This window comes from Exophiala bonariae (assembly GCF_035927105.1).
Source record: "Exophiala bonariae strain CCFEE 5792 chromosome Unknown scaffold_18, whole genome shotgun sequence".
NCBI lineage: Eukaryota > Fungi > Ascomycota > Eurotiomycetes > Chaetothyriales > Herpotrichiellaceae > Exophiala > Exophiala bonariae.
The window spans coordinates 297,626-312,775 of NW_027042493.1; the positions used below are offsets into that span (position 1 = coordinate 297,626).

The window sequence follows — 15,150 nt, forward strand, 5'->3', positions numbered from 1 at the left end:
GAGGCCAAGCTACGCAAAGGCGTGTCAAGCTTTGAAGATGCTGCAGGGTATGACATGGGGCACAACTATATTGATCCTAGGGCGTGCAGTCAATTTCTCTCGAATAGGGCAAGAAGTCGATGACTAATGCAGTGTTCATTTCATGCAACAGCCCTTGACTCCTGATCATCTCATCAAACATACTGGGCCAGTAATACCAAAGTCGGCTTCGTGCTGTGCAAGGCGCGTACACTTGTACGCTAAAGAACATTCTGAGTCACGATGGGATCGTCGTCGATGTGATAATGCTTTTTGCACTGGTGAGTTTCAAATTGTATGTTGACCAGCGTTCACATCTTAAAACGAAAAGCGACCACTAGATGAACGGCTACTCGGACTTCTTCCAAAGCCTTTGCCAAGCTCGGTGTTGTTCGCGGAGAATCCTATGTCATGACAGCAGATATGTGAAGCGGTCAGGGTACAGTTTGCTTGATATCCACTGAAAATGGAATGTCAGACTGTTCTCCAATAAACTCCCACCTCACCGTTGGGGGAGGCCTAAGGCAACGGGATCGGCTATCCGGCACAGTTATCAACCCCAACTTTGTGGAATGGTACACAGCACCAATGCCCTTCTCGTCATTCAGCCTTTGTGGTTGGAGATCGTCCCACGTCTTGAAATGGCTTTTTCTCGCCCTCAGACTTCATACAAAACAAGTGAATGCTCTTTTCGACGCCCACAATTCACCCTGGAAACTTCGTTCAATCTTTTGGTGCCCTAATGAACCAATCGTTTGCGATCAATCATGTCGAGTTTCGAGCCGGAGAAGGACGTCATAGAACAAGATGATCCCCATTCTAGAAACCCAGGCGCCCCGGGTCTTACCAAGCAATCGTCGAGAGCTTCCTCCCGGCATAGCCTCAAGAAAACTGCCAGCAATGTCCTCGACAAGGCCATCTCGCGTCTCTCAACACGTAACATAAAGGATCCAGGCCCTGCACCCGACGGTGGCTTGAGAGCATGGACACAGGTTGCTGCACTATGGACATGCAGTCTAACAACTTGGTGAGCCTTGCATTCCGTCGCTCAATTGATTGGGTGGAAACTCGAACTCTTTTCAAGATCACCACTGACATTAGGGGCCATCGTAGGGGATATCTCAATTCTTTTGGTGCGTTCCAGGCCTATTATATGGACACCCTCGGGGAAACACAGTCAACCATCTCCTGGATTGGCTCGATTCAATTGTGGATGGTCTTTTTTGTAGGAACATGGTCCGGTCGTGCCCTTGATGCTGGACTGTTTGCACCTACCTTCTTGCTGGGCGCGGCATTGCAAATATTGGGTGTCTTCATGACGAGCATAAGTCATAGATTTTGGCAGCTTCTCCTTGCTCAAGGGATATGTACCGGTTTGGGTAGTGGCATATTCTTCACTCCATCCCTGGGACTCGTCACCACGTATTTTACCAAGCACAGAGGACTCGCCATCGCCATCATGTCGACTGGTGGATCAGTTGGAGGTTCAATCTATCCAGTCATCGTTCGCCAGCTTTTACCTAAGATTGGATTTGGCTGGACCATGCGAACTCTAGGATTTGTTAACATGACATTACTGGGTGTCTCGTTCGCATTCTTCAAACCACGTCTCCCTCCCAGGAAGTCGGGACCAATTGTCGAATGGGCTGCGTTTCGAGAACTCCCATACGTTTTGGTTGTTTTCGGAATGTCGTTGGTCTTTGGCGGCCTCTTTTGGAGCTATTATTACATCTCATCATTTGCTCGCACGGTCATTGGTGTGAGTTATGCCGACTCCTTAACAATCTTGATCGTCTTCAATGCAGCAGCAATCCCGGTTCGCCTCCTGACTGGATACATGGCAGATCGGTTCGTCGGGCCTTTGAACGCAATGGTTCCTCTTCTTCTCCTGAATTCGCTTTTTGGGTTCGTCTGGATAGCGGTCGACTCTAGGAGTGGAATGTTTGCATTTGCCACCATCTATGGATTCTCGGGTGGAGCTTTCCAATGCCTGTTCCCGACAACTGTAACAAGTTTGAATTCGGATCTGACCAAAAATGGTGTTCGGCTGGGTATGGCATGCTCAGTCATCAGCTTTGCAGTTCTTGCTGGCCCACCGATTGGGGGTGCTCTTTTGAACACGAATGGAGGTGGCAGAGGCGGATATACGTCGGCACAGATTGGACTTGGTTTAGCGACGGCGTTGGGTGCATTGTGTCTTGGAACAGGTCGTGTGCAGAAGTATGGTTGGAGTCTTAGAACCAAATGCTAGAACACTCTAGGTCGCGAAATAGGCTCTGGGCCATAGGTGGTCTGTATGACTCAACAAGTTGGAGAACCATTGTCTCTCACTTTCTGAATCTCCATGAAGTCATGCTGATCAACGATGCTCTTCGACGCTTAGAATCAGTAGAGTCTGGCAACTCGCGCTTTTCAGTGTGTCAGTGAGAAGAGCTTGAATGGAACAAATCTCATAATAAGCAAGGACGGTGGAAACCAAAAATGAGAATGGAGCGAGAGTCCTGGAGGTTATAGGTGGCAGCTCGTCAACCGGGCGTGAAATTCCGTCATTTGAACCACACCTGGACCACGCTTGAGCTGCTTACAGTACGACCTCCACCAACGCTTTGCGGCATTAATGATTACATGCCCCCATCATTCACGGGACTGAGGCATAGACTAAAGAATCCGATGGACGGGAAAGCTATACGCAGGACGGTATCAAGCGCAGACAAATGCATCTACGCCGCATCAAGCAGCCGCTCCACCTCCTGATACCCGCTGTCACCAACGACATCTCAACAAGTGGCTTCCAACCTTGGCATGGCTCTCTATGCTATGCACTGTGAATGCGGAGTCGTAAGTGCAGCATCCACCGTCAATCGATTCCAGAACCGAATCAGCACGAACGAGACAAGTCGCAGGACAAAATCTTTGGCCTTCCACGTCCTGAAGTCTGCTACAAACCTTGATGGCACTTTTTCTGGGAAACGAACACAAGGAGATTATTCTTGTTTACATCAAAAGGCTAATTTCTCGACCATGTCGTTGTTTCAATTGGCCGTGCAACCAGGTCATCTTCATCAAGCCTGGGCAAAGGGAATGTTCTTCGTTCTGATTCGCCCTTTTCTCGCAAAGTCGAGTGAAAACGGCTTAACGTGATTCAAGTCTCTTGGAGAAGCGCACTTCCGAGCATCCAATCATCAGAACTCGTCTCTCACTCGCCCACGCTGGCTGCGATCTCAACTCGAAGGCAACTACAATATACTTGGTGCTTACTGGCAGAGACTTATGCTGAAACTCAATTGACATGCCAAGTCACTCTTTCAACGTAGATCTTGGTACACCAAAACCCACAATGCCTCATCTCGAGGCTGAGCGCAAGGCAGAGAGGATCCTTAGCCATTTCCAAGAAATTGTGCCATGCCATTTTCTACAGAGTTTGCAAGAACGAATATTAAATGAAGCAATATGTCTATATAAATGCTCAACCGTACGCAAGCAGCTCTCTTCACATCGCAGCGATCCAAATCTAGAGGCTCAGCACTTGCCGTCCTCTCGCTCTCCCAATGGCCGAATTTATACTCCCCAACTTTTGCTTTCCGCGACACGTACCTCGCGACCGGCAAGTTGGTTCGAGATCCGAGGCTCTGCTCTTGGATTCTCCCGTTGTGTACCAAGGCCGAAGACTGGAACACCTCATCTCAGATTCGGTCGCAATATCTGGGCACAATCCAGCTTCGAGAATAACCACAACCTCGTCCTCTTCTACACCATCATCGGGGCGATGATCGATCTGATGTGTATCTCCAGGAGCGCTGCTGTGATACTGTTAGGAATACACAGAGTGGCGGTCCAAAGCTTCATCGTCACGTTTCCCGGCTGGTTTGCCGCCATTCGGCCTCTAGACATCTGATACCCTTCGCAGCTCGCAGAAGTCGCTTAATCAATTCTAAAGTTGATATAGACGCCGTTGGTGGAAAATGGAGTCCTGTCCAACGCTTTTGGGTGTGTGTCAAGACCCTGAGACATATTGAGCCGGAAAGTCCTGATCTTGCTCGACTGAGAGAGACCACTTGCGAATATGTAACTGGAAATGGAGAATTGATTGAGCTGCTGAGCACGATGTGAAGATTTGCAAATGATTACAATGGGAAACTTTGCAAAGGATGTGTGTGGCTTATCCTTCAACTTCGTTCACCTTGTCTTGTGGGTAGATCAAACCATTGAGCTCTGGGTGCCATCCATGAGCCTTATCATTCGGAGGGTCTGGCTCAAAGCCGTGTTTGAATTCACAATTTCGCCATTTGCAATATATTGTACAGTAGCGTCCGCCTCGTTAATCCACCCCGTTATTGCAATATGGCGGAAGTAGCCGCGCAAGAAGGGATATTATAAGTGGCATAACAGGAGGAGGCTAATGCTGACAAGAGCGTGCTGCTTAATTCTCTTCAATAAGCTCGTAAGCGTTGCTAGCGGCTCTGCTGCCACCACCGCTTTAGCTACCCGAGGCGAGAAGCGCACAGCTTTATGGCCAGAACTACGGAGGCTGATCTAGATGTTGAGGATCCACTGGAGTGGTGGGATCGCAATTCCATCTACCTATCCTACCCTCTCTAGGATGCCCTTTGATCTGTTCAGCTGCCCAGCAATGAACGCTGATGTGAGCGTATGTTCTGTCAGACAAACGTCACCATAGGTAACGAAATCGCCTCAATTCAGATACGGCAGCGGCGATGAATACCAAAATTACCTGTGCCAAACCTGCATGCTACCATGGATCTATCACGCGCTTGCCAGTTAGATATACCCGTTATGAACTGTCAACCACCCAAGTAGAGTAAGCCCCTCTTATCAATCAACCAGGCAAAGAGAAGGGGTTAAATTTAGACTCGACCGGCTGATGAACACACTACCCCTATCAACCTTCAAGCGCCATTTGTAATGCGGCGCGGCAATGTATCAGTGTCGTATCGAACACAGGCACAGCCACATTGTTGCGATTGAGGAGCATGCCGACCTCGGTGCATCCGAGAATCAAACAGTCAGCCCCTTCACTGATCAGACGATTGGCAATAGAAACAAAAATCTCCCGGCTCTCCTCTCTAACGATTCCGCAACAGAGTTCCTCATAAATAATGCGATGGGTCGACGCGCGATCAGTGCCGTCTGGTATAATGGGAGTGAGGCCAGCCGCAACCAGCCGGTCGACATAGAAGCTTTGCTCCATCGTAAACGCCGTTGCCATTAAACCCGGGGACCGAAGTTTCTCACCCTGAATGCTAGCAGCAGTGGCGTCGGCAATATGAAGCATGGGAATGGAAACACCCGCCATCATTTGTTCGGCAAGTTTATGCATTGTATTTGTCGCGAGGACAATAAGACCGGCCCCTCCACGCTCCAAGGCCTGTGCCTCTTTGTTGAGAATCTGCGCAGCCTCGTCCCATTTGCCATTCGTTTGTAAGCCTTCGATTCGAGCGAAATCGAGGGAGCGGATAAGTAGTTCCGGTGAGTGAAGCCCGCCGAAACGGTCCCTCATGAGATTGCATAGCTCGCGATAGTAAATTTGTGTCGAGGATGCCGACATGCCACCTAAGATACCGATTGTTTTCATGATGCTGGCCACTGAGCTAAAGCGCGCTACAATCAGCGGGAGTATTGTACCGACAATTTACCAGAATGTAAAAGGCAGACAGGGCGGAACAATTATACAGATCGTTAGGGTTGATTACAACACTACTATGGCCTGAAAGTGCAATAGTGTGTGATGGGATCTTTAGCTGATCAGTAGCTGGCTTGGTTTTATAACCGATATATGTCCGGCCTTGTGATTATTGAAGGCACATGGGTTCTAGGATAACGGTCCGGATGACCTGTAGACTATATAGGTCTATTTAGAGGTCTTCCGCTAGCGCCTTAGGCATCCTATCATGGTTGGAGACCCTTGAGAGCTAGTCCGAACAGGTTCTAAAGTTAATATGAAGGCTAAAAGCCTTCGCGGCTAACAACTATATCCTGCTCTACTAAACTAAATATCGTCCTTGTTACTTTTTTCGACATCAGCATAGGCGACTGAGAGCAGGAATTAGGCGATTAATAGGTACCTATACAGGGGTGTGATGTTAAGATTTAAATCTTCTTGTGAATCCCCCGTGATAATCGGGGTGAATTTGATAACTCAGTTTCATTCTCCCAAGGACTCGACATGATGTCAATGGTGTACGGACAAGTCATATTCGGACAGAATAATTAGTAACGATCCTCACAATTTGTAGCCGCCCTTCTCTTGGATGTTGTTTCTGGGAATGATAGGTCAACTCAGAGCACGGTTACGTTGTAGTAAGCTACCAACTATTCCCAGTATTTGATGGTTCTCGAGCATGTCGAGGACTATCGCCATTCAACAATCGACTTGTTTTTACAAAATATTGCAATTTTTGCTGTTCGACTTAGGTCTTTTGTGAATGGGTGGCCGCCATTTACATCTAGCGTTATTCGTGCTTCGACCCTAATTGGTCCACCAAGAGGGAAATTTGAACAAACAAGACGAAGACACTGGCGCCGACGATCTCGGAAGACGGGGGCCGCTGAGAAGGACGAGGACCCAGAGCACAGGTAAAGGAAAGGAAGCCGAGACGAGAACGCTGCGTTTGGCCAGGGTTTATCGGGTTGTGACTGGACTCGAAGCAGAGCATCGACTGTGAATAGAGTTAGTGGATGGTTCGATAATCAGTCTAAGATTAGTAGATTGCGCTATTACGCAAGTATCATCTTGGAATTAATTCTTCACTGGAGCCACTGGGGCTTATGTACAGCCTTGATAGAAACCGTTTTAGCTGGATGCGGTTTCCTATATGTCATTGCCGGAAGCGAGACGACGATCTAAGTATTTGCAGAAATCAAAAGCCTAATCAATAACACTAGCTCCTCGACTACCCTAAGCCTCACTTTCCATCCCATATTCCCCAGTAAACTGTGCCTCTTGGTAATCCTTCTACGTGTAGTACGGCCAACCGGACAGGAGTATATTAGCCTTACGTATATTATGATCCGATCTGCGAATAGGTCTGACCAAGGTAGGGTGCCTTGATACTAGATTGAGCTAACTATGGGCAACGAAGAGAACTACGAACCGCACCTAAATGTATGTATTATTTATTTCTATGACCCCGAAACATGTCAAATCATCGTACTTTGGTGCTATCTAGATTGGAGACACGCTGTGACAAGTTACAGCGGAGTAGCTTCCAGGTTAAAACCTTGTCTGCACCCTCCAACCGCCACTGACTCCTCTTGCAATGACGAACAAACATGTACTCCCTGTATATGCTGCACCACAGAAAAGTATCAGCGCCTGGTAGTTCCCACCCTTTCCCGCACTCAGAATATTCCCCGAGATCGGTATACCGGCTAATGTCGCCAGGCTGACCACCCCATACGCCGTGCCATAGCGACTCGCATAATCCTCTGTCCGACACAACTGCGCCACACACACCGGCGTCAGACTGTACGCCGAGCCACTAAAGAATCCGTAGAGGATGGCGAATGCGATGATCGCCACAACGCTTGACCCAGCATTGAGCCAGAGCCCAAAAATTGAAAGCGCACATAGGGCCGAGCAGAGGATCATGATGTTGAAACGGCCAAGTCTATCAGCCACTGGGCCGGGGATGCCGCGACCAAAGATTGAAGCAGCATTTAGTATGGCGAGAATATGAGGAGAGATGCTGTTGAAGCCGTGGGCAGTGGAATAAGTCGTGATGTACGCGGGCGGAACAAGTACAGCCCAGTCAAGGATGAAGATGGCAGTCATCGTGAGTACGAAGCGAACATCCTTGAAACCGCGCCAGTCGGTGATCAGGCGTGCTTGTCCATTTGGCGGGAGACGTGTCTTCAACAGCAGCAAGCTAAGGAGGAAGCAGAAAGCGCTGAGTAGGGCAAAGCAGCGGATCGACCAGGCGAAACCAGTTTTGGGGGTGAGCTGATTGAAGAGCAAGGGGTAGATGACGCCGCCGAAACCGCCAGCAGTCGTTGCAAGGCCGGTCGCAAGTCCGCGATTCAATTGGAACCAGTGTCCTAAAGTAGCGATGCTGGAGGTCCATAGGATAGAGGAGGCAATGCCACCCAAGATACTGAAAGCGAGGAGAAATTGGTAGTACGTTTTACAGAAACTTGTGCATATCAGAGAAACAACGAGACCAGTGGCTCCGGAGGGCAATAATATTCCCAGACCATATTTGTCAAATATGGGTCCGACCTGCAATCCTCCGAAGAAGAAGAAGAACGCAAAAGTACTGAAGATCCAGCCGACTTCGCTTTCTGAGTAGCCCATCAATTGATTTTCGACGAGGTACGCCTGAAAGATGCCGCTCGAGTTAAGTAGTCCTGACGCAGGAAAAAGGGCAAGCCAAGCGCCGAGGATGACGCTGTAGGCTTTCACGCCGCGCTCAGGGTATGCCTCTGCCACGGACGCCGACGTTTCATCAATGTTGATCTCTTCCATCACTGGAGTGTGTACGGTAGGTAGTGCTGCGAGTGAGAAAGAAGGCTTTGAGGTTAGAGCCTTAAAGCAACACGGGGATGCGCTTAGATTGAGGAGACCAAGAGAAACTCGGCAACGTAAAAGCTCAGTTGCCAAGAAGCCCAGTCCATCATCGACCCACGTGATGTGAATCCTGGCGTCCCCGAAAGCGGGCAATTTACGGCTTTACCTTTACTCTCGCTGTATACCTTACTATGATCGCCGGCTCTGCATTCGGCTTCTTGTGATTCCACGTCGAAGTACCTTGGGGTGCTCTCGAGTATGACGCCAAAGCAGAGAGAGTGGATAGCTCAAATTGACAGTATACGAACTAGGTTTATTTACTTGTAAGTGACACGGATCTTGTGCGATTTCATCGAAAGAGGAAACAACACTACTGCGAAAGATGGCTGAGTAGCTATAAAGTGGTACGCCTGACAAAATTTGATCTTGTCAGTGGTAATGACATCCACGCTAGAAACGAGGGCATCATTTCTTTGGAGTACAAGCATACCGAGGTGCAGAAAGTCCTGATAGTGTCCATGTTGAGCAAGGCATTCCCCCATATCCGTATGATGGACCGACACCACGTTGTCACGACTGAGGATGGAATCAGAACCTTTGTGGAACTTTTCTGGTTTAAGCACAAACAAAATGTATTGGTGAACAGCGTCGTTGGTTCATGATTCGCAGCCTCGAAGTGGTAATCCACCCTCTTGGCTGTTCAGGCTCCTTCATCTCTTTCGGATTTGCTCTCAAACCAACAACAATAATATCATCGTGATGAGCACCGGATGCTCCTACATAATCTTATACGCAACATAACGCCGTCCCTATCAATTTGCGTACTGAAAACCATTGGCAAGTGCGGAAACATTCTCCTTCACATGTCCCTTTTTTGTAAGGAGAAGAGAGGGTACGAATGCGAGAGGAGTATGTCGGGGTAATAGGAAAAGTTATACTTTTCTTCTGATTTTATAATAACTGTTTCCCTCTCTTTGCGGAGGCTTGATACTCTCTAGCTTGGACAACTAATATTTCTCTACCAGTTCTGTCACGGACGCTCTTGTAGGTTATACTAACTAGAATAGTATTTTACACTAACACCCTTGTTATAATGTGGGTCTCAGCAGGGAGTTAGTGTACTATTACTAAACGCAAACCCGTTTCTGATCAGCACTCAAAACTAACGTTAATTAACTTGATCCATTAGTCGTTCCGCACCGAAAGCAAATACAGCAGAGCTCTAGCTTTTAACAATGTAGAAATCTACAGAAGCCTGATCGAGAATGGCTGTTTCTGACGAAAACACTTCAGGTATAGCCGCAAAGGGCGCGGATGGTCTCCCGTGCTGGTTCATGTTCTTAATGCCTTGAACATGTTGCTGTATGTTGTTAAACCAAGCACTCCCTCGACAAGGAACTAATAGTGAGCTAGGTCTTGGTAAAGTTGTCTTAGGTCTCTGGCATACGGACTCTGACTTCACCAAGAGATAATGACAACTTGTCCACGTCTCTTCCCGGTGAAACTAGATGTACTTCCACCTAATCCGTGCCTGCTAGGAGATATCCTTGCCTATATCTCCAATCTACCCAGGTAATGTCGAGGGCCGAGTCCAGGTGTAGGTCTGCTGCGCTCTTTAAGATACCGCAGAACTGTTCTACAGCCACCTTGGCCCGATCGAAAAGCTCAGTGGTGAGGGCCATTCTCAGAAGATAGTGTCCGCTGTACGTCAACGCCAGGCAAACGGCAGCGTTCTTGTGAGCCACTAAGCTCACGCTACGAGGCCATGCGATCCTCTAGATCTACTCAGAGCGTGATTAACCATCCAACTGAACAGAGAGCTCTTTGTTCATGTCTTTGTTCTCATAACGAGATCAATGTCTTGGGCGTTATCAACATCAAGGCGGCTTCTCGAAAGATGCTTTTCGAGTAAGTTAGTCATACCATCGTGTAAGCAAGCAGCAGCGACGCCCCAGACGAGACATGGATTTGCCCCGTTCTCAAAGCCTGAGATGAACCTCATTTCAGGTTTCGTGCCCGGATCGTTTGAATACTCGAGCCACCAGGGTTCAAAGACCACACTATGAGCGAGGATGGGACGGGTGAACAGTAATACCATGACTAACTCTAGTTCGAAGTATTCGTAACCAAAGTTCTCCAGACTCCACGCACGCAGACAAGAATGAGAAGAGGGGAAAGGGAGGATAAGGGATGAAAGAGTAGACATATATCGTAGTCCGTATCTAGGACTCTGAGAAGAGACTTCATATGTTGAGCGTGTTGACATCTCTAGTTAAATGATCATAGTCGGACGATAGCGAATAGGGTTGAGATTGAAGTGCTGGTGAGTTAGAAGGCGTGAGAGAGGCGAAGCGAGAAGCGCACAATAAAAAGGGACGACACAAATACAAGCTTCTCCGGGATACCCACCGACGGCGGGTGGCGGTCGCGACGAACTCAAAATCTAGTTCACAGAAACTCGTAAAGTAGGCAAAGAATAGGTACAAACGTAGAACCTATGTGTGCCCTGTCTCTCAAGAGACTAATAAGAGGACTCGCTCTACAGGCCTAGGAGAAGAGGGAACCTTTGTTAGTCCTTCTTCTTGCCCGGGAGGTATGACATTCAGATTAGATCCTCCTCCACTTAGTGTCTTTACAGTATCTTGTTGATTGCCTTTTACATCGTAAGATCAAAAAAACAGAAATAGGTTGGTCAGTGTCTTCATTCGTGGAAAAATCCGAGTACTTGTACTAGGCTTCCATCGATCGTACTTGAAATCAGCCTCACCTGGAGAAACTGGGGTACATAGCCCATGCACCGATTGGCCAAAATCGAAGCCAAGAATCTTAGTCCGCGATGACCCCTCAACGCTTGGGGTGACAAGGCTGAATCCAACCTTTCACCATTTACTCGGAGTTCGGGATCATGACAGATCATGAGAGTACCATTTATACTATCGCGATTGAATATGCGAGTATCCTAGGTTATCATTAACAATCACGCCTACCAGGAATTCATCCTGCAAATGGTTTATGCCGGTCCATCGCTTGCGTGTGCAACGTGTAAAAAGCGTCGTGTGAAATGCGACGGGACTCGGCCATTGTGCCAAAATTGCAGGAAGAGGAAAATTCCTTGTCCTGGCGTGCCATGCCCACCGTCCATCAGATTCGAGGATGAGACCAGCGCGGTCATCAAACTATTCCACAAGACGAAGAATGAAGGAAGGACTGAGCATGGGAAAACACATAAATGTCCCAACCCAGTGTTTCCTAACCTTGGCGAGGACGAAGCATTCACCTCATTATGCTTCTTTCACCGTCATTACATGACTGGCGATAGAGGGATTCAATCTTCACGAGGCCTTTTTGAACACCTGATACCTTATTTCCAACTAACTGATACCAATTCACTGCTATCAGTTGCGACAGCCGCCCTCACTGCAACAATGCTCGCTCTGTGGCGGGGACAGGATCCAGATTCCATGCTGTCACGAAAATACAACGCCAGAGCGATCAGACTATTGAAGGACATGGTCGAGACATCCGACGAGAACGAGTCTGACGTGGTGTTGATCACGATCATTGCCCTACAATTCCGGGAAGCACTAGTTGCTCATCGAAAATTGCGTCAGGTGGATGGTAGTCACCAGAGAGGTGCGTATGCGGTCGTCACTCACAGGAAAAGTACGGGTTTCCGGACCCCAGCCTCAAAGAAACTGTTGCAAGAAGTGCGAAGCACGATGGTGTCAGAGGCGATTCGAACTCGTCAACCAGTTATCATGGATCCAGCCGTATGGGACGACCCCGACCCTCTACCAATCAGCCCTGCGAGTGATCTCGACAGGATCGCGATCGATCTCGCTCAACTGCAGGCATTGTATGAGCGATATAAAACGACACTGCAGATAGGATTTGCCAATGGGCAGAAGGCTTTGACGGACGAGGATGTCGGGGTTATGGCATCGTTCAAGAGAGCTGCAACCACCATCGACCAGCGCCTACAGGTTTGGGCCGGCTCCCAGTCGTCGTATTTCGCACCCTGTCGAGTCCCCGCACACGAGGTCCCGGGCTCTGTCCGAAAAGCAGGCCTGTATGGTGACTTTTGCAATGTTTACCCAAGTGTCCAGCTCGCAGGTGTATGGCATGCTTATAACAGCTACCGACTGATATTGGTCAAGATGACTCTCTGCGCCGACCAAACAGTGCAGGATCTGCGGGAGGAAGGCAGCCACGATGTAATCCTACCACCGTCGGACTCGTGGAGGAAAACCGCAACAGAAACCCTGCAACACTGCTTCGACGAGATTTGTGCCGCAATACCCTTCCACCTCGGAAGCCGTGTAGGATATGGTTCCATCCATGACTTCTCAAATACCGCTAGCATTGACTATCCCTGGCCTCTGCCGGAGAAGAATCCTTACATATGTCACCAACCCTCTGACACGGAGCCGGACGAAGAATACACGAAATACCGCAACATCATCCCCTTGAACCCCGACGAGCGGAAACGCCAGAACATCGCGATGGGTGGATATAACATCCTCGGGCCTATGGCGTTTCTGCTCGGCCTGGCTGGCGAACCTCTCGATATGACGGGCGTTCGAGGTGACGATGTGTTGAGGCTCGGATCATTGTTGAGACAGGGTCAGATGCCGTGGTTGATCGGGCAGTGGCAGCGGGTATTAAAGCTGCATCGGATTGGGAGGGGCCATGGGGCTGGGGCTGGCGGTGGGAAACAAGGTGTTGCTGCGAATAGTACAGCAAGACCAACGAATATGGTAGTGACGAGGGGTTTGGAAGGTGAGTTGGAGAGAGAGGTTGCTGCGGTCAAAAAGGCGATGGAGTTATCTTTCGGCGTGTAATCAGGACGCTGGAATATATTTGAGTATGATTTCGTACAGCTATATGTCTGTCTGGACACTTTTAGTGCCCCCATGGCCATGGTTCTCATGGCGCAATGCGCTTTATGAAGAGCAACTACACTGGATAGCTCTCTGCAGCCTCGGTACATCACCAACATACCTCTTCTCGACATCCTCATTCCAGCCCCAACTCTCCCGGAATGGATTGAGCGTCATCTCCATGACGCCCTTGAGAATATCTCGTTCACCTTTGTTCTCCACCCTGTCAATAATCTCATCGAGCAGCCAGCCTCTTGGCACGAAATTTGGGTTCACGGACTGCATGGCCTTACTCCGCTCTTCGTCAGCCGACGCTTCACTGCCCCAGTCTTCGACGACACGCTCGCGCCATGATTCGAGCCATTTACCGACTCGCTCACGGCCGGATGCGTTGGTTTCATTCAGGCCTGTCACGCCTTCTGCATGGAAAAATCGTTCGGCAGTATTCTCGCGTTTCTCTTTGGTGCTGATGTCGTCGAGTGTCACATAGGATAGACGGCGGAAGAAGTGGTTGAAGTCAAGTTCAAGTGCCTCCATTGTATCCAGGAGCTCAGAGAATAACTTGTCGAAATCGCTGTCCTTTTGGGTTTTGAGTCCCAAACGGAGTGTCATGAGATCGCGATATTCACTGAGGAAGACGGCTTTATATTCGTCTCCAACTTGATCGATAATCGTCTCGGCGCGCTTGATCAGAATTGGAGCAAAGTCCTCTTCGACTCCTTTCTCGGCGAAGATTTCGTTGTCGACGCGTTCTCCTGCACCAATCAATTCTCCAAGGGCTTCGCCCAATCGGACGAGATTCCACCAGATGACACTTGGTTGGGCACGGTAGCTGTACCTGAGCATATGGTCATCGTGATTTGGAGTATAGGCTGGATCGAAATTGTCCATGAAAGCGAATGGCCCGTAATCCAAGGATAGGCCATATATCGACGTATTATCTGTGTTGAGGACACCATTCATGAAACCGTATGCTTGCCACATGCCAACAATTTTGGCATTACGGCGTGCAATTTCTCGATAAAGTCTAGTGAATCGATTTTCCTCGGCTCCTTCCTTGCCCTGCAGTTCCTCTTTCGAGATTCCGCGTGCTGGATTGAGATGGGAATCTTTGTCGTCAGGGTTGAGTACCCCAGGTAGTTTGTCCCACCCACCAAATACATCTTCTGCAACATATGACGCCGTCTTTCGAAGAAGGTCTCGGTCACCTCTAGAACGCATGATGTCAAAAGTTCCGAATCTTATCCATGACTGTGCGAATCTGCAGACTATTGCTCCTGGCTCAAGACGTTCTCGTACGACTCGAGACTTGGGAGCTAGGGTTAATGACAGGGCTCGAGTTGTTGGAATCCCAATAGCGTTGAGATATTCGGATACAACAAATTCTCGGATGCTGGATCGGAGGACGGCTTTGCCATCGGCAAAGCGTGAATAGGGTGTCTTTCCGGCACCTTTTAACTGCAATTCATATCTGACGTTCGTCTTGGGGTTTGTCGTCTCGAAGAGCGATATGGCACGGCCATCGCCCAGCTGACCAGCCCAGGAGCCAAACTGGAATCCACCATAGCATTGTGCCCAAGGATAGACACCACCTTTCTCTTCTTCCCAATAGAATTTATTGCCGGCAACAACTTCTTTGAAATCTTCTGTCTCGGCCTCGGATTGTGCCAATCCAATATCCCTAAGCGCTGCTTTACTGACCGCAAGTAACTCAGGTTCTTCCGTGGG

The 15,150-nt window shown here is 48.9% G+C and overlaps 4 protein-coding genes across 4 annotated transcripts; 2 read left to right on the forward strand and 2 right to left on the reverse strand.

Annotated features, from left to right (window-relative positions):
* Positions 1–785: 785 nt before the first annotated feature.
* Positions 786–2,269, forward strand: LTR84_004048 (uncharacterized protein; the record flags this gene model as incomplete). The annotated part of the gene is made up of 2 exons (XM_064847627.1): positions 786–1,045; positions 1,132–2,269. 2 exons carry the CDS (start codon positions 786–788, stop codon positions 2,267–2,269), a joined length of 1,398 nt encoding a protein of 465 aa, XP_064704739.1.
* Positions 2,270–4,918: 2,649 nt separating this feature from the next.
* LTR84_004049 (uncharacterized protein) lies at positions 4,919–5,611 on the reverse strand (the record flags this gene model as incomplete). The annotated part of the gene is made up of 1 exon (XM_064847628.1): positions 4,919–5,611. One exon carries the CDS (start codon positions 5,609–5,611, stop codon positions 4,919–4,921), a length of 693 nt encoding a protein of 230 aa, XP_064704740.1.
* Positions 5,612–7,249: 1,638 nt separating this feature from the next.
* Positions 7,250–8,500, reverse strand: LTR84_004050 (uncharacterized protein; the record flags this gene model as incomplete). Its single annotated transcript, XM_064847629.1, has 1 exon — positions 7,250–8,500. One exon carries the CDS (start codon positions 8,498–8,500, stop codon positions 7,250–7,252), a length of 1,251 nt encoding a protein of 416 aa, XP_064704741.1.
* Positions 8,501–11,967: 3,467 nt separating this feature from the next.
* Positions 11,968–13,383, forward strand: LTR84_004051 (uncharacterized protein; the record flags this gene model as incomplete). The annotated part of the gene is made up of 1 exon (XM_064847630.1): positions 11,968–13,383. One exon carries the CDS (start codon positions 11,968–11,970, stop codon positions 13,381–13,383), a length of 1,416 nt encoding a protein of 471 aa, XP_064704742.1.
* Positions 13,384–15,150: the final 1,767 nt, after the last annotated feature.